The sequence below is a fragment of the Pocillopora verrucosa genome, chromosome 3 (assembly GCF_036669915.1).
Source record: "Pocillopora verrucosa isolate sample1 chromosome 3, ASM3666991v2, whole genome shotgun sequence".
NCBI classification, from domain to species: domain Eukaryota; kingdom Metazoa; phylum Cnidaria; class Anthozoa; order Scleractinia; family Pocilloporidae; genus Pocillopora; species Pocillopora verrucosa.
In genome coordinates, this window is record NC_089314.1 from 31633001 (window position 1) to 31654963 (window position 21963).

The window sequence follows — 21963 nt, forward strand, 5'->3', positions numbered from 1 at the left end:
GTGCTAGTTGATCATGAGTAATCTTGCCAAACAGCAGATCGGAATTAATAATTATACACAGATTCCTCCTTCCAGTGACCTATCCACGTCCTATTAGTTTAAACTTTTTTGTTTTGTTTCACAAACTCGATGATGGAAAACATGAGGGAAATAGAGAAATGTAAAGCACGAGTTCAAGATGTAGAGGTTCCGCTGGAAGTATTTGAGTGAGTGCTTTGCTTTTGATTTCCATGTAAACTTATCATAACAGCTGATCATTATAACTAAGACCAAGCAATCATTAAAGTCAAGTATGCCACGAATATCATACTATTTTTTTTTTTCATACTATTTGCGGCATTAAAAAGGAATGCATAGAAACATTATTTTCACTGCGTTTTGAGGTTGCAAAGTGTAATATAACAGTTAAAAAAATTGTATTAAACCGTATTTCCTGAAGTAAGTGCCCAGGAGCTAGTCAAAATTTCGGCTTAAAGGAGGGTGCTTATTGGAAGGAGGACGCTTAATCAAGGGAGCCCTTGTTAAAAATTCTCCTTTCAATGAAATGAAACTTTATTTTGGCCTCAAAAAACTACAAAATTGTCCACGTAGATGTAAAGTCAATATGGTCATGTTCAGATCGAGCTATCATTCATCACAGAGCTTTCAATAAGACCCCAGCACTATTAAAACTATATTAAACTGTCTTTTAAACCGTTGAGTACATTAACTAATGAATTAACACCAGTTAATATGAATTTTTTAGACCACGATATGTAAAAACATTGAAATGTGAAAGTGCCATGAATACAGAGTGACTTATTTTTTAATCAGGAGATTCATAGACGAATATATTGACCAAAGTATTTCAAATCCTTGAGACGGTTCGTCAAATGTTCCCAAAAGGAGTAGAAGCGATTTTAGCACTCATGAAAGAATCTGTTATCGGAAAATACTGTTTCTTGCATTTAAACTGAAGCAAGATACATGCATCTGGTATGAAATAATAGAAGTTTTACCGACAACTCACGAATAAGGTGGGTTTAAATATTCAAAATATTTATCTATCGGGTCCATTTTACGACTAACCGGTTTATTTTTTTAGGACAACAGTGCTTAAATAAACGATAAAATTTATTTCGAATATTTCAATGAATCAATTTTTAGCAAAAATTTGTTTTCTGCAAAATCACCGAAGAAGTGTGCGTTGGTCAGACGAAACTTATCGGGATATCAGAAACATCCTTTTTTTCAGAACTTTTAAGTTTGAAGCCCAGCTCGAGCGCTAGCGGCCGTCTAGTTTTACGCTCCAAAGTTAAGTCCAATGAATTGTCTCTCAATGGAGGCCACTTCTTTCCATAAGTTGTAAAAACGAGTGATAGAGCCATGTGTTTAGATTGTAGTGATTGTTTATTCATAGTATATCACGACTCAGTTTCATTTCGTACAGAGGAACATCTTTATGACTTGACGGCTGTTATTGATCCACTTTACTGCCGATTGTTGGTATAACAAACTGAAGTTTTGACCATTAATTGACGATTAACCCTATTGAGATCACCATGTAGCGGTGCCAAAAGCTGTATCATTTCGTTAACAAGAAGAACAAGGTATACATTTGGTTATAACGTAATCATTCGGGAAATAACTATAAGGATAATCTTCACTTTTGGAAATCCCTTATAGGTTGTCCAATAGAGGAACGTATGACGGCTGGGTTTAAATGCATAGTTTTAGTTTCGAACAGGAATGTCTTTCACGATAAGGCTCACTGATAAGTAACGGTTTGCAGGTATCATACGAGTCAAAAGAGAAAACATGTAGTATTACAGACTCTTTGGAAAAATAAGAGTCGAGCGATTTTCATGTTGAAAAGCTTGAATACCGCGGGCTCACTGAAAAGCCCGGGCCTTGCACAAAGGTGAGAGTGAAAGGAGAGTTTTAAGTCTTTCATTTCTTTCTGTGGTGACGTAAGAAGTCTCAGCCAAATTTCTCGCCATACTTAATTGTTTCCTTGACGCGTCTTTCAACGAAATTCATAGCATCTTATTCAATAGAGAGAGAGAGAGAATTTGACATAACTAAAACATATCTGTCCATTTCATTTTTCTGCGTCAGTTTCCAATATCAGCTTCCTGTGTAGCCGAGAAAATGATGGCGTGCGAAAACAAAACATGTAAGTTTGCCAAAAGTTAAAATTTTAGTTTTGTTCATAAACTTTTATTTAAACCTGAACAATCGAGTAACCAGAAGTCCTCAACCTAAGGTATAGAGCGATTTTCATCTAATCGAAAATACAAACAGTATTGAAACGATGGATACTCTCAAGGAACTACTTGTGCCTAAAGCATTCAACAAATATAGCCACTTCGCAGTCGTTTCAATTTGGTTCGTGATGGGTGCAACCTTCCTCGGCATTTTTATTGAAGTGGAAAACACCGAACCCAGGTTTGATTTCCGTTGTGGTGGAGCGAAGACTGAAAACATTGATCTCGTCCGTGGAAAATGTTTCCGGCAATACATGAAGCAGTACAACAAATACGGTGTTCCCGTCTATGGCTTCGTGATCATCAATTTCTGCCTTATTGCTGCTGTATATGCTGTGTACTCCCAAATAGTGAAAAATACAGTCAATGAACTGTCGTCAAGCACTGGCAACGGTGACCCTGAGAGTCAGTCGGGCGACCAAGAGAACAAAAATTCAAAGGGAAAACAGCTTTTCATCGCTTACTGCTGCCAACTATCTACGAGACTTGTTTTAGGAGTTCTTTCCATGATCCTTCAAACTCAGTTGCTTTATCCTCTCGAGTTTTCCTATACGTTTGACTGTTATTTACCCTCCAGAACCAATCAGCCAAGGAATTCATCGGACGCCACCCAAAACTCTGCTTTTCACGAATGTAGCAATCAACGAGCGGAAAAGAAAACCTTCTGGATGAACGCTATTCTTGTAGTGAATGGAATTTTTGTCGCTGGCATTCTTATTGAAACCATCTACATTATGTCACGGGCATGCATAGAAAAAAAGTTCATGAAAAACTCAAAGTTTCTTGAAACACATCTAAATCCCAGTCATGGAAAATCCCATCAGAAACGTCAAAGGCAAGAAGAAAGAATAGAACAAGTTTCACAACAGTTACGAGTGCCAGAAAACTGTTCGAACCGAGGCGAGTTGCACCTAGAACCTCAGAGGCAAGATGATGTCGTCCAACCACAACCACACGAGCGTGAACACCGTCCAACCCAAGTCGAGTTACACTCAGAACCTCAAAGACAGGATGATGTTGCATCGAGAGAGCGAGAACACCGTGCGACGCAAATTGAGTCCCACCAAGAACCTCAAAGACAAGATGATGTTTTCCCACTACAACCACGGGATGAAATCGAGTCGCATCAAGAACCTCAAAAGCCGAATAGAAGGAGCGGACATGATGATGTTCCTCTGACACAAAGGGAACCAGAACAGCTCCAAAACTCAAATCTTCAACGATTCATTGCGAAAACAAAGGAAATAATCCAAGAAGACGCCCAAAACCTTTTTGAGCTCCAATCACCTTTTTTAGGAAACCCAGGCGAACAAACGGCAGTTAAACATTTGACTTTGGATCAGATTTACACAAATCTTACGGTTATTAATGATAGAGATACATATGACTTTACTGAAGACAGACAGGAGCAACTCAAAGTTTACCCAAGGTCGCGCAAGGGAGAATCACAACCCAAAGGCTTAGAAGACCTCCTAACGGATAAAAGTAAGAAAGTTTTGGTTGTTGGTCGTCCCGGAATCGGCAAAACATTATGTTGTATTAAACTTCTCAGAGACTGGGCATTTGATGACGTTTTTAAAGCGACATCTAATGCTGAAACGCACTTTGACGCTGCCTTCTTTGTAAAATTCAGGAGATTCAACTCAACCGACGTCCTGAACCTTAGGGAACTATTGATTCAGTCAGAGCATTTTCCCCCAGACCACCTGGATGATAAAGTCTGGAAATACATCCTGCAACACCCTAAACGCGTCATCATACTTTTTGACGGATTCGATGAATTCAAACATGATGCTAAGATCGTTCAGTCGCCTCCTCGTCCCAGCGTAGAACAGCAAATGCCGCTCCGAATCCTCTATCACTGTCTTGTGCACGGAAAACTCCTCAAAGATGGGCTCATGGCTCGTGTACGACGACCTGACTGACGTCATTAGTTATTTACCTTCGTCACCGATTACAGTAGGCACATAGGGTACATAGGAACAGAGGCCCAGAAGAACAGTAGGTACAGAGGAACAGTAGGTTCAGAGGAACAGTAGGCACAGAGGATCAGTGGGCGCAGGGGAAGAGTGGGCACAGAGGAAATGGGAACAGAGGAACAGTGAGCACAGAGGAACAGTAGGCACAGAGAAACAGTGGGCACAGAGGAACAGTAGGCACAGAGAAACAGTAGGCACAGAGGAACAGTGGGCACAGAGGAACAGAGGCACAGAGAAACAGTAGGCACAGAGGAACAGTAGGCACAGAGGAACAGTAGGCACAGAGGAACAGTAGGCACAGAGGAACAGTGGGCACAGAGGAACAGTAGGCACAGAGGAACAGTGGAACAGTAGGCACAGAGGAAGAGAGGCACAGAGGAACAGTGGGCACAGAGGAACAGTGGGCACAGAGGAACAGTGGGCACAGAGGAACAGTAGGCACAGAGGAACAGAGGAACAGTGGGCACAGAGGAACAGTGGGCACAGAGGAACAGTGGGCACAGAGGAACAGAGGCACAGAGGAACAGTAGGCACAGAGGAACAGTGGGCACACAGGAACAGTGGGCACACAGGAACAGAGGAACAGTGGGCACAGAGGAACAGTGGGCACACAGGAACAGGGGCACAGAGGAACAGAGGAACAGAGGAACAGTAGGCACAGAGGAACAGAGGAACAGTGGGCACAGAGGAACAGTAGGTTCTTGGTTTTTGCACCGCGATGCTTAGCTCAGAGTTTTTTATACTTCTTGAAAAAAATTTGCGCGTTTCTTTGCTACCTTTTGGCACTCAGGTAACATATACACCTTCGATGTTAGTAAAAACGCTTAGAATGTATGTTATTGGGCGAGCCTTGCATCTTGACCCTTGTCCCCCGTGCCATCCATACATCTTGGGCTACTTGTAAGGGATCTGGAGAGAAGGCAAAGCACATTTTCCTGAAGCTTATAATCTACAGTTAAACAACAAGAGACGTGATAACCGAAAGCTCAGGTTTGTAATAAAAAAGGGCAGACTTTGTTATTTGTGGATTTGAATTAGAAAATAATTTGTATGTATCAGAATTCAAGGGCGTAGGAAAAAAAAGGAATTATTTATTTATTTATCTGCTTGTTTAAAGATTTATTGGCGAAAAGCGACTTTTACACATGCAAGAGTTTTTCTCTCATTGTATTGCTGCTATTTTTCATCAAGAAGTCTTTGTGAATATTGCGCTATTCACTTTAAAACAGGAGTTTGAAACCCAGTCATCACAACGATAGTAAGAAAATGAAAGGCAAAAATAAAATGATCGAAATCCACCTTTTGGCCCTTTGAAGAGGTCCGCGAAAGTATTTGAAGTCAGTGTGAAACGTAGTCATTTCGGGTCAGTTTGAACTTTTGGGTTGATGAAGTGTTCAACGTCCTTTCAGTTCATTTAATGTTTGAGTGCTCAAAGCCACGTCTTTAGAGGTAGCCTGTGCGGCCAGACATGTAACAAAATCGTGAAGGGCTACTTTACCTAAGCTTGGTGAATAGTACAGACTGTTAAAAGGTCAGCAAAGGAGGACCATCAGAAGGTAACTTCCTTTTTGAAAATTTAATGAAATGACTTCAATCATTAAACTTTAAACAGAAAATCATGTCCTCTTCTCGCTTTACTAGAAGAGGACATGATTTATTCGTTCTTAGGAAAAATTGTTATGAAATAAAAAAGGATGTAAAAAAGAAGCCAATTTGCTTGACGACAATTTTATTTGGAGAACAGAACTGTAAAATGCGAGGAGCACGAGGTTATTGAAGAAATGAAATTAGGTCATAGTGTTAGGGCCGGGAAAGACGTAAATCGAACGCCTAACATGCGACCCTTAAAATGCGATTAAAAAACGCGTAGTATAGCCATGGACATTACAAGTCTCGCCCTTTGCCTGTATTCACATTGTAACTAATATCAATTGTACCAAAGGTTGTCATAAATTGTTAACGTTTTTCCATGTTTCGATTTATCAAAATTCCCCCTGAAAACATGGTAAATGGCATTTCCGAGGCCCTAAAAATAATAATTTTCTGGAGGGCATGCCCCTATACCCCCTAGCTTCTTCGGCGCTCGTTTTTCTTTTGTTTCATGTGCGTGCCTAGACCGAAAAACCAGACTACGCCCCTGAGGATTGTCGACCACGGTGGAGCCTGTAGCCCTAAAGCAAATGATATGGGGCCCTAGAACTTTGAAATTCTCTCCTCGGAGGCCTGGAGCCCTTTCTTAATTTTAAGCCCGGATCCCTGGAGCCCTAAACCCCTTTGAGAGCATGTCTAGTTGGACAATCTATATTCTCTAGGTGACATTATATTTAGTGATCTCGTTATATGAGCTGCATCTGTTTTATTTTCCTCCTTAAAGAAAATAAAATTTCATATCCCCGATTGGGAATAACTAACAGAACAGATTACATGTAATACCGTATTTACTCGATTAAACGCCGGGCTTCGAATAAACGCCGGGTCTCCAAGATGGAATGTTAAATAATCCCCTTAAGTATTTATTAGACGTATAATGTACTGCAGATATAACGGAAAGATTTATTTCTGTAAAATTTAATGAAGAAAATCCATTGCTTCATGGATAAAGTGCTCAAGCAAGCTTCGGATTTCAAATAAACGCCGGGTCAACGATGCCAAGTTTAAAATAAACGCCGGGGGCGTTTTTTCGAGTAAATACGGTACCTGCCTATTAACCAAAAGACGGAATAGACAAAGTCCGAGAACAACTAATTTATACTTAATTTCGACACTGTTTTATATAACTCGTATAAACAGTATGATTTATCAGAAAATGAAACAAAAAATATGTTTAAACAGAACACGTTTTTCTAAAATTATTAATACGTTTTCTCGTCTTCAAGAATCATGGATCTTAAACGAATAACGCATTAACTCTGCCACAAATGTGTTTGCATTGTTTTTCATTTAAAACTGCTTCGTGTGGCTGAAAGTGCCACGTGCCGATGAGAAATAACGGTTTAAGCCATCGTGGGAAAACTGCGACCAAACTTCCTTCAATAATCACTGGCGATTAGTCCTTTGGAACGGGATTGGCCGTTGCAGGAAGATATCATTTTGTTATCTGCTTGTGCAAATTCGATTTAGTCAAAAAACCAGTTGTATTGGATTTGTTTTTTGAATAATTCCTCGTCAACCTTTAACTTGCCTTTTATTTCTTGAAGTTTCTTTGTTATTGCTGACGAGGATCTTGGACGCAGAGAAAAGACATTTTGATAAATTGTCACTTCTGAGCAGAATTCTATTATCTTGTGGTACTCTGCAAAGACCCTGTCCGGGGTAATATCTTGGCTTGTAACTAACAAGTACAAGAAGAACGCTTCAATGACATACAGTTCGTCTTCAAACCAAATTGTACCGATGGGTTCTTCTGTTTTCTTTTCCATATATCCTTTGTCTGTCTGCTTCATATCTTTCTGAAGATCTTGTTTTTGTCTCTTTCTTGGTAGCGGACCAAAGATCCCTTTTTCTTGAGTTTTTCTACCAAACGGATTCGCGCACAAACGGCAGGAACACTTTTCATTGCAGCCTCGCAGATTACGAAAACAAGGACAGCGTGACTTATATTGTTTGCAGAATTCACTTTTCCCTGTCTTCCCTGGGTTTCCGCGACCACACGAGCACCCTGCCTCATGTTGAGGGGGAACGTCGGCCTCAACTTGCAAATGCTTGTCTGCCTCTTTGCTGGTTGCTTCAGTTGTAGTTGAATTTGACTGCGTGTGAGTTACTTCAACTGCCAAATTATAGTGTCCGCTGCCACCATGATTATATGCGAGGTATATCGGAACTTCGGAAAGCACTCTTGTTCTAGGAATTATTTGTGTAATGGGATAATTTTCCATCGATGTAAAAATAACCAGCGGTATTTGCAGGATATTACTCATTACCATTGGCACACAGTTTCCTAATTCAGAATCATAATGGCCTGGCCTAAGGAACTTCTGAGCTTCTGTATCATATGAATCAGTGGTGTTTGTTATCATAAATGGTTCGTAAAGGTGCCGATTGGGCCCCGTGAATTCTTGCACAATCAACTGTCTGAGAACGTTTATTTTATCCTCGTTAGACCTTTCCGTGCTGATACCGATCGATTTCAAGTACGTGATCAGTTTTGAGTTCCCTTGATTTATTGTTAGAAAAGAGCTTAAAGTGATGGAAATGCAACGTAGAAAACAGTCTCCATCTCCGGGCATCGGCAACTGTTGGAATTGAAATGCATTTAAAATGCTGTTTAACCTCTCGTCGCATTCTTCCGCGTCTGGCCTGGAGTAACGTGTACGTGATGAAAATAATAGAAGGCTCCGTCCAACACACTGAGTCACATTTACTTTCATTGTAGGTGCATCACATTTCGCTTGCAAATCTTGCGATAGGCTCTTCATATACATAGCATACTCCAGAACTCTATGATACGTGTCTTCTGTCGTGATCTTCACATTGTTGTCGTTATCAGTCCCATATTCCTCTTCCTCGCTACTGCTATCCCCTGTTGAATCATTTTCTCTAGCATTGACTTCCGCGCCATCTTCCAAGTCATCGTCGCTAAAACTGTTTGGATTTTGAAACACTCCGGTACCAAATACTTCTTCTTGATCCATCGACAAGTCATGGTACTCGGTGACTGGGACAGGAACTGCCGAATGACACGATCCTACCTTTTCTGATATTCGCCTTTCGTTCCACCTGTATAGGCACGTACCTATGCTAGCCACTGCTGTTTTAACACCAATTCTCCTTTTTTCTACGCCTTTCCGGAGGCTTTTATGCATCGATTCCTGTCTACTTGTTCCTGCTTTTGGAGGGATCCCTTCCAAGCAACCTTTCTCAATATGTGCTCTTAACTTGTCCAATTGGTTACGGACATTTTTTGAAAGTACCTTCTCTCCTGCAACTTCAAGATTCTCCCAGTTTTCCACAAATCTGTCTAAATTTGTCAACATTACTGAGCGAGAGGGCGTCGACTTCTTCCGTTCTTTCCCAATATCGCCCGGCATTCGGAAAACTAAACGAAATGAATCGAGGCACTGTCTTCTTAACGGGTGCCTTTTTTTAATTTTACTTGTGATGCGTTGTACAGCATGAAAGAGATCAAGTTTAACCGGAATAACTCCAAACACCCCTTGAAGGAGTAACCTCCAGGCGCAACAGTTGTCAATGGAAAATCCCTCTAAGGTAATTCCGCTTTTTACAAGCCTGTTCATAATTCCAACGAGTAAAGTCTTTACTCTTGCAAAACCAGTGCCTCTTGTTAATTGCCAAGCGAGGACAATGCCATCCTCGTTCATGACAGAAAACAAAGAGTCAAACTGACGAATCCAATGGCCATTTTGCCATATACCGACATTACTAGCGACCTTAAATGTGTGGTCAGAGGAGAGCCAACTGCCAGTAAACGATGCCATGCGTGCATTGTAAAGTTTTTCGTTTGTAAAATAATCGTAAACAAAGCACTGGCGAATCAGCTTCCTGTTAGGGTTTAACTGTGAAACCTGCGGCATTGTATATGCATTGTGACTTGCGTCGTTTGCTGCTTCACCCTCTGACGTTCTCATACTTAATATTTTTGATGTCCGAATGCGTACCTCGGTGTGATAACTACGCCACATCTCAGTTAAAAGTGTTTCCACATCCCTGTACCTCATTCCAGACGCAGTATGAACGATAATTAATCTGTATAAACGTCGAGTAATACCATACTTGTGCAAAAGAAGGAATGGGATCAGTTCAACCTGTTCAAACATCTTCAGAATTTGAGGGTCATGACTGATTATCCTGTGGTCATTTTTGCATGCGTACACCCTGCTTACGAGCAGAACATAATGTTCTATATCTGCAAGCCGCCTGGGACTGTTGTGTTTCCAATCTTTCCCATCTTTCCAACATCTAGGTTTCAGTATTTGGCCACAGTGAGGACAAGGTAAGCTTCCATGAAAGTACTGTAGTAATGGATCCCAGATGATAATCCCAGGAAGAAACAAGGTTTCCACGTTATTTTGGTCCACAAAATAATGAATGGAGGTTGTTGCCGTTAGCTCTCCTTTCTCATACCTTTCTATAATTTTTGATATGGCATCTAACAGGTTGGGGGATAGTGGATTACCATTAGTTTCGCATGATACGAATATCAGCACCATGCAGAGTAACAGAACGCAGTACGGTTTTCGTAAAGGTACATCCATCCTGGAAAGAGAAGAGAACAGGATAACAACGCTTATTATGGAAAACTCCTTACCGAAAGGAGCCCAGTATGTCACAATTTTTGATTTAATCACATTACTTCAGAATCCACTTGGATAGTATGTAATACATGGGTTATAACCCACCTACAGTTCAGCATTTATGAGATTTCTCTCTTCGATATCATACGGAGAAAGAGAGCGTGAATTCTATTAAATTCAAGATTTTTGGGGAAGAATCGACCCCTCCCTCTAGATGAACTCGTACATTCTGCGCACGATGAACTTGTGCGTAGCACAAGCTAGTCCTACCAATCTAAAATAGTCACCACTTTCCCTGAATGCTTTTCACCGGAGCGAAGGGGTTCTCCTAGGAGATAAATCATGTCTCGCTCAAAAACGCGAAATTAAAATAATTGTATTTATTTATTCTGGTTGCTGAACAAGTTTGACTAAAATAAATAACAATGACAAAGTAAATTCGGAGAGAAATAAACCGAATAAAAAGCATAACAGGCAAAAACAAAATAACAAGCAACAGAAACACAAACTTACAGAAATTTCCCGAGAAGTATTTGGCAAATAGCGCAACAAATGTGTCATGGATGATAAGCTAAATCCGAAAGCACATTTCCCGTAGCGATTCTAATCGCTCTCAATAAATTCAAATGTCAAGTATCACTCCTTATGAATAAATAACACGCAATGACGTCCCAGTAGGCCGCGTGACAAAAAAAGAAAATTTCACAAATATCAAAACAACTAAAATAACTCGTCAAGAATGTTACACAATGAAATCAGAAGGGTAATTCAACTCTATTTGATGCACACAAATTTAATCTTAATTAAAACGAATGCATTTTTCCTTTAGTCCATTCTCGGAGAGTTAGGAGCAGTCAGAAGGGTTGGGAAAATGTTACCACGAAAGTTTACAAGCAGTAAAGCACTTCAGTGCTTGTAAACTAACGTCGCGCGGTTTCCCGAGGATGCCTATTGCCCTTGCAAACCGTATTGTTAATATGGAGATTGTTTGCCGTTGGCAGGATTCAACAACTTTGCGGATGAAAAAAGAAATATATTTTTCCGCTAAGTTTGTCTCCAAAGGATTCCTCCAATACCCTTCAAATTGTTACTCCTTTGCCAGAATCAAACTCCGACCATGATTGGATCAAACTTATACAGTGGTACGAAATTCAAGAAAATTTTCAATCAAATTGAAAAGAACGATTGTAAATGACGCCAGTATAGTCTACTTAAAGTTCTTTTAATTTTTTTAGACCTCTGGTAAAAATTCGTTTTTTTAAAAAAATCAGATGTGGTCTACAGGGGTGGTACATGGACCAGGGGTCCATGTTTGGTATGCGTCCTGATTGAAGGTATACTACAGACAAGAGACAATTTGCCACAGACGATGGCCAATGGTCAGAGGGTTAAAAACATATAAGATCAATTTCAAGCTAAAAAAAGCAAAAGATGCTTCCATCAACGATCGCTCTTAGTAATAGATTTCAGGTCTATATCGGTGATTGCAACGATGGTAGCGATCGCAGAGATCGTAGCGACCGTAGTGATCACAAGGAAACAGGATGGTATCCATATGATTGCTGAGATCCCTACATTAGCCACGATCGCTGCGATCGCAACAGAAAGTTACATGTAAAGTTGAACGATCCTCGCGTTGACCGACCGGTTTCCATATGCCCCACATGATCGCGACGGTAGACTAGATTGGAGTGAAGACCATCTCAGCAGTCGTATCGATCGCTTACGGAAGGATCGCTACGATTGATGCAATCGCTGAATACCACATTTACTCGAATAAGCGCCGCCCTCGATTAAGAACGTTCGTGCTAATTGTTTTTGCGCACACTACTGTGCACGTAATGCATGTCGCAATGGCACGTCAAAAAGGGGCAAATTTATGCCCTTCGCGACTGGGTATGACAAGCAATTTTCCCTCCTGAATGTTACTTTTAACCAAATGGATTGACACCAGTGACAAGTATTTACTTAGTAGGCTTGTTCAAGTCAATTACGAAACCAAAAATGCTTGCTACATCAGTTTATTTTCCTTTTTTTAACACTTGAAGCAGCCTAAGCCAAATCGAAACAACTGTCAAAACTTCTATAAATACTGCGGTCTTTCGTACCGGTTATCTCGAAAATGAGCTCGGTGACCCCCGAATTTTTTTGCCTCTCTGACCTGAGTTGGTCGTTACCTAACTTCTGTAAAAGTTATTCAAAAATCTGACCGTGGGAAGATTTTCGCGCGAACGTCCTTAAGCGCCGTATTTGGGTCAAAAAAGTTAATTTGCGCCGCCCTCGAATAAGCGCCGCGTCGGGAATGCGGCGCTTATTCGAGAATCTCCATAGAACTACCAAAACGCTAGAATGCAACTCCAAAACAGCATCAGGGGATAGTGAGATCGAAGTTGAGTGAAGACACCACAGGTAAAGCAATAAAAAGTGCCAGAAGAGACGAACTGGGACAATCGAGAGACGCTTCTGTTAATAACCGTTAAATTTTTCAAAAAGATAGAAATATTCCCTTGACTTAAAAGGAAAGATTTCTTTGTCGTGTCCAACTTTTATAAACAAGGGCCGCCCTCAAATAAGCGCCACCCTCGAATAAGCGCCCCATTTGAGGAGGAAAAAAATTAATAAGCACCGCGGCGCTTATTCGAGTAAATACGGTTAGTTAACCGATGTGGTAGGAGAATTCACTCCGAAGTGTTCCAAAATATATTAATGTCTTTGTCAAGAATATTATCACTTCACTATGTCACGTTTCCCAGGACTCGAAAATGCGGATAGCAATCTTTCAGTAATTTCTAGTCATTCTGAATCAGTTAATCCGCACTAACAATTTGTTAAAACCATAAGGTTTTAGTTAAAAAGCCTCCTCGATCCTAATCAATGACATAGACTCGATTTCAAAGTAGATTAGGACTACTTCCTCTTTTCGCTTAGTCCGTCGAGCGTACGCGAGAGAAAAGCGTGCCAAGATTTCGCTCGGCCATTATTTTCTCGTGCTTTTATCTTGCGTCACGCTTGACGGACAAAGCGAAAAAGGCATGAAAAGGGACTACTCGTTGTCTTATTTCAAAGTTGAGGACAACAAATAATAATAAAAAGACTATACCTATTTCTTTTGCTTCCAGTTTGTAATTTTCGGTTCTCGCAATGCTCTTAAAACTTTCTGAAAGTAAGTGTAAACAATTGTCAGGGGCATTCTAAATGAGTATGTGTCAAAAAAACACTAAAAGCTGTGAAAGTTCCTCGCCTTACCTCTACTACGTAACTGTTAGAACCATAAGGCAAATAAACATCACTACAGTGGTCTTGTCCGAGTACGCGACCGTACTTATGTGTCCGTAAAAGAAAAGTTCTGTCCCCGGCCTGAACTTAAATTAGGATGTCTATATTGTTAACGAGTGGATTCATTTGCAGACAATACATTTTGATGTCGCTTTGGCATGTGCGAATTTTGAATTTCTTTTCCGGGGGCGGGGGGGGGGGGGGGTAGGGGTTAAAAAACAAAGCAATATTCACAAGCAGAAGCCACAAATAAATCCACTCTAAATTAATTAGTTGAAATAAGGTGCGAAGATCAAGAAAGCTGTTTTACTTGTGGCGTTCAGAAACAAAAGGCTGGAGAAAATGATATTTATTCAGGTAACAATAACATACTTTGTTTTGCATTTAAATCAAATATAAGCGGTAATACTAATGTGAACAGTCATTGTGGACTACCTCAAAATACAAAAACCACTTTCTTCGTAAAGTGCTGACGTGGTATATTTCTTTTTCTGCAGACAATTACCGCTGTGATTTCGCCATTGTTTTACTTTTAACGATAAACTTAGCCTGTGAACACCCGCCTCCTCCGGATGTTCACAGGCTGCGATAAACCGCGTGTCTCACACAAGCTTCGAACAAGCTGTACGTCTTTTACGTTCTTACGATTTTTTTACAAAAATTCCTCAACTCGAAAGAAAGTGGTTCTTGAAAGGATTGTAAACGCAAAGTATACTAAAAGTAGTAAAAAATCCAGCACTTTGTAAACAGGAGTGCAACCCATAAATTAACTTGACCGTTCATTCGTCCGTTTTACTACATTCTTTCGGTTTATTTCCGGTGATTTAATGCTCCTTTTGATGCGACCGATCAGATGATAGCACCACTATCGGCTTTATGTAAGTTGACGCTTTTTTCCCAAAATCCCCCCTACAATAACGAATTTTTAAAATTACTACGGTGTCCATTATTTAGGAAATCTGGCATTTTAGAAAGTTACTTTGCAGTCATACAGTATTTCAAAAAGATAATAAACAATCATTTTTATGTACTGCCATTGAAAATCACAATATCGTGAAAAGACATGGCTGTAGAGGTGTGAAATATACCGTGAATCAACAGGTGTGATCTTTTTTATCACCTTCCCAACATAAAGCCACGAGTGAATCCATTGCATCAGTTGATCCTGTATCGACCGCTCAGATCAGACGCCAGGCAAAATCTGTCAACATATTCCAACGTTTCTGTGCTTTTGTCTTCAACACAAATCACGTAACAGCAACTATTGACGAAGGGAAATCAAGAAAGAAGGCAAGATTACACAGGTACGTCTGATTTGTATTTATTTCTCTGGTTTTAGCATTTAGCAAGCTAAGTTCGGTATTGCATTTTCGATAAAGTCGATCGTAAGTCTTGGACTTCTGCGTCATGAAAACGCGTGTTAATTTCAGTTGACGATCGAGAATCAAGTCTGCGTGATTCTTTCTGTTGATATCAGGAATGTTTGTATGAACCCGTGATATTCTACCGAGCTTCTAGTAGTCCGGGAGTAGTCTCACATATAAACAATGAATCACATCCAGTGCGGCCTTCTGCCAGGAATTGTTGGAAAGGAACTTTGAAAAATCGCTAACCTACAGTGAAAACGATCGAAGCACGTCACTGGAGGGCAATTTCAGATTTGTCCTAGACTAATCCAAACATGAAATCGGCTAGTGACGGAAAATTTGTCCGGAAAGTTACAGACGTACTTGAGAACAAAATCTGTGAACAAGAACATCACACCATGTGGTGAGCTCTACGCAATTTTCCCCCGAGCCGGCTTTTAGCTGCGGTTTTCATCCACAAAACCCCGGCAAAACCGAGACAAGAAGGATATCAAAAGTGTTACCACGAAGAATTCTGGCAGAATTGCTTTCTTTTTTTCTGGCTGTTCATGTCGAATTTACATTTCGTAGCCAACCTATGCATTAAACGCTCTCTTGACAAATTTAGCTGTCGCTAGTGTTTATCAAAAGGGGGAGATTTACAACTCTCGGGATAGAAAATTGCAAACGTACGAATTTATTTCTGAAAAAGAGGACAACCTTGTGAGTTACTCGTAAAAGTTTTCCTGGATTTCCGTTCGATTTGATTTTCTTCTCGGAATTTCCGGTTGAATGGTTCGCTTTTCGGAAATTCAAATATTTCTCGATTTTTTGGAACTTTTTCAAGGAAATTTATCATACCATTTGACCGCTGAAAAGCGCCCCCTTGTTACGAGGGAACGCCCCATTTCAATACCACAAGCACTTCGAACAGCGGTTGTTTCATGAAGCTTTTAAAGAATCAAAATGGCTGCTCTATCAAGAGACGGTTTTCATAGAGATTCTGCCGCTTACTTGGACTATTGTAGGATCTTCGTCAGAATGCAACAAAAGGTATCTTAGTAATAAGATGAAAATTAATTGAACCGAATGATAGTTGGTGTTTTTTTTAATTATGTGTAGGAAAATTTTCGCGAGAGCCGGTGTCTGGAGCGAAAGCAGCGTTTCTTGGGCTCTTCCCAGTGCAAAACAATGCGATGATACAATTTAAAATCTAAACTAGTAATAACCAAAGGTTAGGAAGTGCGGGCGAGATCGATGCAAGGTGTCGTAGGATGAATAAAAGTTTAACAAAGGTGTACGTACTGTGATAATCTCTCGAAAAGCGAGTCTGATGATTTAGCTTGCTCAAGCGCTTAGGCACTGAAGAATTTAGGTTCGTGTATACTTTCTGTTGCATATACAGGTTTATAATAGGCACTACACACACAGGTGACCCTTTCTTAGTTTTTCCAGTCGGTGTTGCAGGATCGCGGCATAACCTAGTCGCTTGACGGCATTTCATTTCTCTGATGTCGCTGTTTCAACGCCATGTTGCCCATCGAAATTTACCCTAAAAGGGCTTCAGAACTTCACTGTTCCCGGCCCCTCACTACCAAATTAATTTCATCCTCATCCTAGCTTCAAGAGGATATCCGAGCACATATACTAATGGTGATATATTTATCAGTCAAAATAGTATCTGGTTTAACCCAAGGTTACAAATTTTAAATTGTGAGCGAAGCGATTGATTTATTCGAGATGACCTGATTCTTTCTGTTGTTTCAGATATGGCTTCAGCATTTCCGTCATCAGCCAAGCGGTCCCGAACAGCAGCTGAAGCACCTTCCGTCAGGAAACAAGGGAAAGAAGTTAGCATTCCGTGGGAGGAAATTTGCCCAGCCTTAATAAGTGAATGGTTGGATACATTTAGTAAGGCCAACAACACTACAAGGGACATTCTGCTGGCAAGTGTCCTGCCAACTGTGGCATGCTTGATGGGGCCCTCAACAGTCAAGGTTGACTGTAGAATGCGCACAGAAAGTATCAACCTCTACATGATCTGCTTGTGTGACCCAGGGGCAGGAAAGTCACCTGCCTTTCACCATGGCTGTGCACAGCCGATAAGGTTGCATGTAGAGGCAAAGGAGGATAACCCTTTATTTGTTGACGAATTTACTGAAGCTGGGCTATTTCGTCAATTGAAGTCAACACCTGGCCATAAAGCTATCATTGGCAAGGAAGAGGTATCACAGTTTTTTGACCAGCTACTTGGTGCTTCCAGGGAAAAGAGCCGCATAGACATGGAACGGATGATCCAGTTATATGATGGAAGTACATGGGTATATACACGGGCAGACAAGTCAGCACGTCAAGTCATTGACAGTCCAGGAGTGTCAGTGAGTGGCTACAGTCAACCCAACCGCTTCTTTCCAATTTATGTCAAACTAAAGGAAAGGCAGGATGGTGCAGTGGACAGAATTCTCATGTACCAGCCTTTGCCACATCGTCTGGCAGCACATGAAACTAAAGAGTATATCACCAAACTGAATAATTCGAAACTGAAAGATCTCAGGTAATTTTTTGTTTATGGCAAGTTTTAAACACAGGTTGATGAAACCTGAATGTTTTGGATCCATATAAGTATGTGTACAGTACAGAAACTTTTTTTTAAAAAAAATGAACACTACAACAGCTTAACAGGAATAGACAAATTGTATAATGCTTTAGAGTTTCAGGTTATTCTGGGAAAATAGGCATGAGTCATATTGTCTCTAACAATGTCAAGGTGATTGCTCTGAAAGCTGACAAGAGTTAATTTACATGTATTCATTCATGGCTCAATTTAAACACCCAGAGCAATTCCATTAGGGCCAAACTCTTTGTTTGACTTTTAACGCTTTGTAATTTATTCACCGCTTCATTATATATATACTCGATTTTATTATTTTAGTTTACTTGATAATGACGTTCTGGAAACGTCGAAACGTCGTGTTATGCTTTATAATATTTTATCGCAGATTTTTATCGTCAAATGCTTTACCAAATCTTTACTTATTCGAATTCATTCATGGGAGTACAAAAAATGTGAGAAATTAATAAACTTTAAGGTAATAATTGTTTTTAATCTTGAAGTCAATGTTTTTATATTTCAGAGCTGTCTATTCTGCCATATATGAGTTCTCGCATTCTGAAAATGGCCTTGTAACGTACTCCCTAGACCAGGGTGGCAACAGAAAGTACGAGGAATTTATAGATGGCATCTCTGCATCCCTTAATAGTCAGTGGGCGAGAAACATCTGCCCAGAAGATGTTTCAAAAGATGACAGGCACGTGCTGAGGCTGGCAGCTGTTCTCCATGTGTTATACGACCAGCTGACAAAATTTCTCCAAGAAGAAGAGAAATCACCACCACCACAAGTCATCAGCTCATTAACTATTCAGAGGAGTATAACACTGTGCCAGTATTTTACAGCACAGAGGAGAATCCTTGACCAGGTGAGTGGTTGTTCAATAATAAAGCAACTGGTAAAACAAGTGTGACTATTTCTTGGAGAAACAAATTAACAAAGGGCATAGCCATGGAACCATAAACATGAAATTTGAAAAATACAAGCCTAGGAAACCAGGCCATGTATTGCTTTTCTGTTTTTATTTCCTTTTTATTCCAGTTCATTTTTATTGATGAATACCTTGGTTTATGTATAAATCACAAAATCAAGATTAAATGCTTGAATCATGAATTTTAATATCCTTTTTTCATATTTGCCTATTGGATATGCAAAAATAAAACCCTGCGAAATACTATCTTACCAAAGTATAAAAATTAAGTACCAATAAGGTACACAAAAACCAGAGCGCCCAAACCGGCATGTCTACAGTTTGTCGCCACAACATTGATAAGTGTTGAGCCAAATTCTTTACCTGCAAATTTAAGTCTGATTAACTGCTTGATAACAGATCATTATTTTTTACTGAACCTCGACATCTGATGACTGATGCTAGAAATGGTTCGACAAACATTGTCCATCAGAATTTCTACAAATTAAAAAAAATAATCAATAAATATTCATCCTGAAAGATTACTTACAGCTGTTCATATACTTAGAAAAGGAACAACAACTAATAAAGAACTTGATGTTTTCATAACACAATAGCATCAATCCTTCAAAATTCCTTGATGAACAGCTTATCAGGAATCATCATTTTCAGATGCAGTACTTGTTACTGGATTACTAAAAAGGTGTTTCATGTTTTGCAGCTTGTGAAGTGCAATACAGAGAATGCCTCAAGTGACAACTATGAACGGCAGAGGCGCATCCTGCTATGTAAAGGGCCTTTTGTGTCTACACGTCTGGCCCAGCGCAATTTTAGTGGGAACGCGAGGCCATCTGCTGAGGTTCTAAGTGGCACAATGGAAAATCTGGCAACAGATGGATTTGGCACTGTCGTATCCGTCGACAGAAGCACCGTCTTCTACAAGAAGCTCCCGGCAGATATAAATGATGAAGACTTGGCCACATATGAGGTGACTAGGGAAAAATACCTCCAAGCCTTTAATGAGCGGGCAGACAAATCCATAATTACAAAGGACCTATTTAACAAATTTCTCAACCAGTCACCACATAAAGACCGCTTAAAGAATGAGCACGATATCACACCAGAGGACAACTAGACAACTAGAAGTAATGTAAGGGTACATTCCTCTAGCTCATTGCTAAGTAATGCAGTTTATCACTGTGCAATTTTTCACTTCGGGTTTTTGTGACCAACAATTTTTCATACATTTATACTCAGGGAAGTTTGACATTTCATTTGCTGATTTTTTTATGGAATAAGTGACACTTACCTCGATTTCTGTTACTGACTTCATTCAATTTTCAACTTTTGGAACATTGTTTTACATATTATACAGGGCCAGCAACACAGTCCAAACATGAATAAACTACAGGCCTCAACAATATAAACTGGTTTACACATTTTTACTCGATTTTACCAGTAGCATTTTTTGTGATAATTATAATTCGATCCTGATTTGACAATGGTATTACTAGTTTTTCATCAATTGAAATAATTTCCTACCCATTGACAGTTGCTGCTGGTGTCTGAGGGGTAAAAAATATTGACCGGTATAAATCATTCAGTCTGCATATAAGCCCATTCTACTTGTAAAAAATGTTGAAAATGTGTACAAGACTTGAAATGTAAAAAAAAAAACCAAAAAAACAAAAAAAAAACAAGCCGACTGGCTGATGCAGTGAAAAGCTAATAATTATTATAGTGCCTGTTGACAAAAATATGATAAAATTAATACAGCTGGTGGCTTTGAAGATTTTGGAAGCATTTCTAGTGTGAAATATTTTCCCTGTGGTTTATTCATGTGTAGGCAGGCCATTGTTACTGCAATAAAAAAACCTCCAGTTACCTTGACCATTATAATGAAAATGGCTCTTCTTTTTTTGGAATTATTTTTTAATTGGAGTTCATGTGACAGATGAGCAGTCTATTGCCATCAATGACTGAGTGACCCTCTGAGACAAATGAATATTTAGCAAATCGTTTAGAATATGAGGAAATAGTGAGGTGAGATACAGAAAATGTGAATAATATGTATGTTTTTGGTCTCAAAGTATTTTGGGTTTGCATTACCCTAGAAGTTCCAGGGAATGTTTGCAAGTTAAAAAAATGGTTCTTCCAAGAAATTTATCCTTCCAGAGAAAGTACTAGAAGGCTTCCTGTTTTTTTAACTCTAATAAATTATTATTGAATTGAATTGAAAAAACAGTGCTAAGTGATCTGAGTACGATAAATTTTGTTTCAGTTACATGAAAGAGGATTTGAGTTAATGTGATTTTATTTACTGTTCTTGTTTCTTAATAACCATATAATAATTGGGTGATAAGTGCTTTCAGTTAGTTTTGTTGGTTAAGAGGAGAACTAACCCTTCCTTGCCCCCTTTGAGATGTACTACCCTAAAATATCTCATAGTTAGTTAGACGAGGAAAACTTCATTTCAAACATATTTTTTCACCTTAAAAAAAGTAAGCAGTAGTTGTAAGTGATAGTGAGTGGGATAACCTTTTATACTCATTTTTTATTGAAAACAAACAAACAAAAGGAAGCTATCCAAAGCAAGTATTAAACTAGCAGATCTGTTTTATCCAATCCTGTAGTGAATTGTGTACAAATCTAGGTCGTCCAGTTGAAATTTCCTTTGTTTTCCTTTTTCCCACTGTTACGACTGCTGTTAAAAATAAATAAATAATAACAAGTCTGGATGGATCGTTTACATATTTCCGCTTTTCCACTCTACCCACTGTTCCTCTGTGCCCATTGTCACTCTGCACCCACTGTTCCTCTATGCTGCCGTTCCTAGTTTTCCACTGTACTTCTGTGCCTACTGTTCAAGTTTTTCATTGGAGTCATTGGCAACCATGGACAACAGCATGACGCATAGCAATTTAATACAGTAAACTCATTCAATTAAGATAAGTTACTGACTTTTTAAATAAAAACGGAGAAAAACAGTGACACACAACTAACACGCATAACAAAATGATTACAACGGGCTCTACTGATGTGTCTTTAGCTTCAATAGTGCACTTTTCGGTGCCCAAATGTACCATTTCTAAACTAAATAACCGAACAAACACGCTGGTGAAACAACAAGTAGAGATTAAAAAAGCCGTTGATAGTGGCGGCGAGGGATGTCGGCCTTGACCAGCAAGGACTACACCGTACAGTTTTACTTCCTGCTACTTAATGATCACTAGACAATGTCAAGAATATACTGGGCAATGAAATTTGTAATTCTACTTTCTTCTGCTGTATTGATGGTAAATAGTATTCTTATAGATAGAAATTAAACCAGTCATCTTCGAATGTT

The 21963-nt window shown here is 39.5% G+C and overlaps 2 protein-coding genes across 2 annotated transcripts in view; both read left to right on the forward strand.

The window, feature by feature from the left end:
- The first annotated feature begins 110 nt into the window (after positions 1 to 110).
- The window catches only part of LOC131774497 (mediator of RNA polymerase II transcription subunit 10-like), a 31760-nt gene continuing 9907 nt past the window's right edge, over positions 111 to 21963 (forward strand). Inside the window, exon 1 of the mRNA XM_059090533.2 lies at positions 111 to 206. Coding sequence (XP_058946516.1) covers positions 130 to 206 — 77 coding nt within the window. The 5' untranslated portion in view covers positions 111 to 129. The remainder of the gene's footprint in view (positions 207 to 21963) is intronic.
- Positions 16045 to 21348, forward strand: LOC131779734 (uncharacterized). Its single transcript, XM_059096323.2, has 4 exons — positions 16045 to 16151; positions 16866 to 17652; positions 18233 to 18575; positions 19339 to 21348. Exons 2-4 carry the CDS (start codon positions 16868 to 16870, stop codon positions 19750 to 19752), a joined length of 1542 nt encoding a protein of 513 aa, XP_058952306.2. The 5' UTR covers positions 16045 to 16151; positions 16866 to 16867; the 3' UTR covers positions 19753 to 21348.

What these genes read in the sequence shown, in the direction of transcription:
- LOC131779734 (XM_059096323.2), top strand. Translation starts at nt 16,868, where the DNA reads ATGGCTTCAGCATTTCCGTCATCAGCCAAGCGGTCCCGAACAGCAGCT. An exon ending in TCGAAACTGAAAGATCTCAG is followed by an intron (nt 17,653 to 18,232) that starts GTAATTTTTTGT and finishes TTTATATTTCAG; the next exon opens with AGCTGTCTATTCTGCCATAT. An exon ending in AGAGGAGAATCCTTGACCAG is followed by an intron (nt 18,576 to 19,338) that starts GTGAGTGGTTGT and finishes CATGTTTTGCAG; the next exon opens with CTTGTGAAGTGCAATACAGA.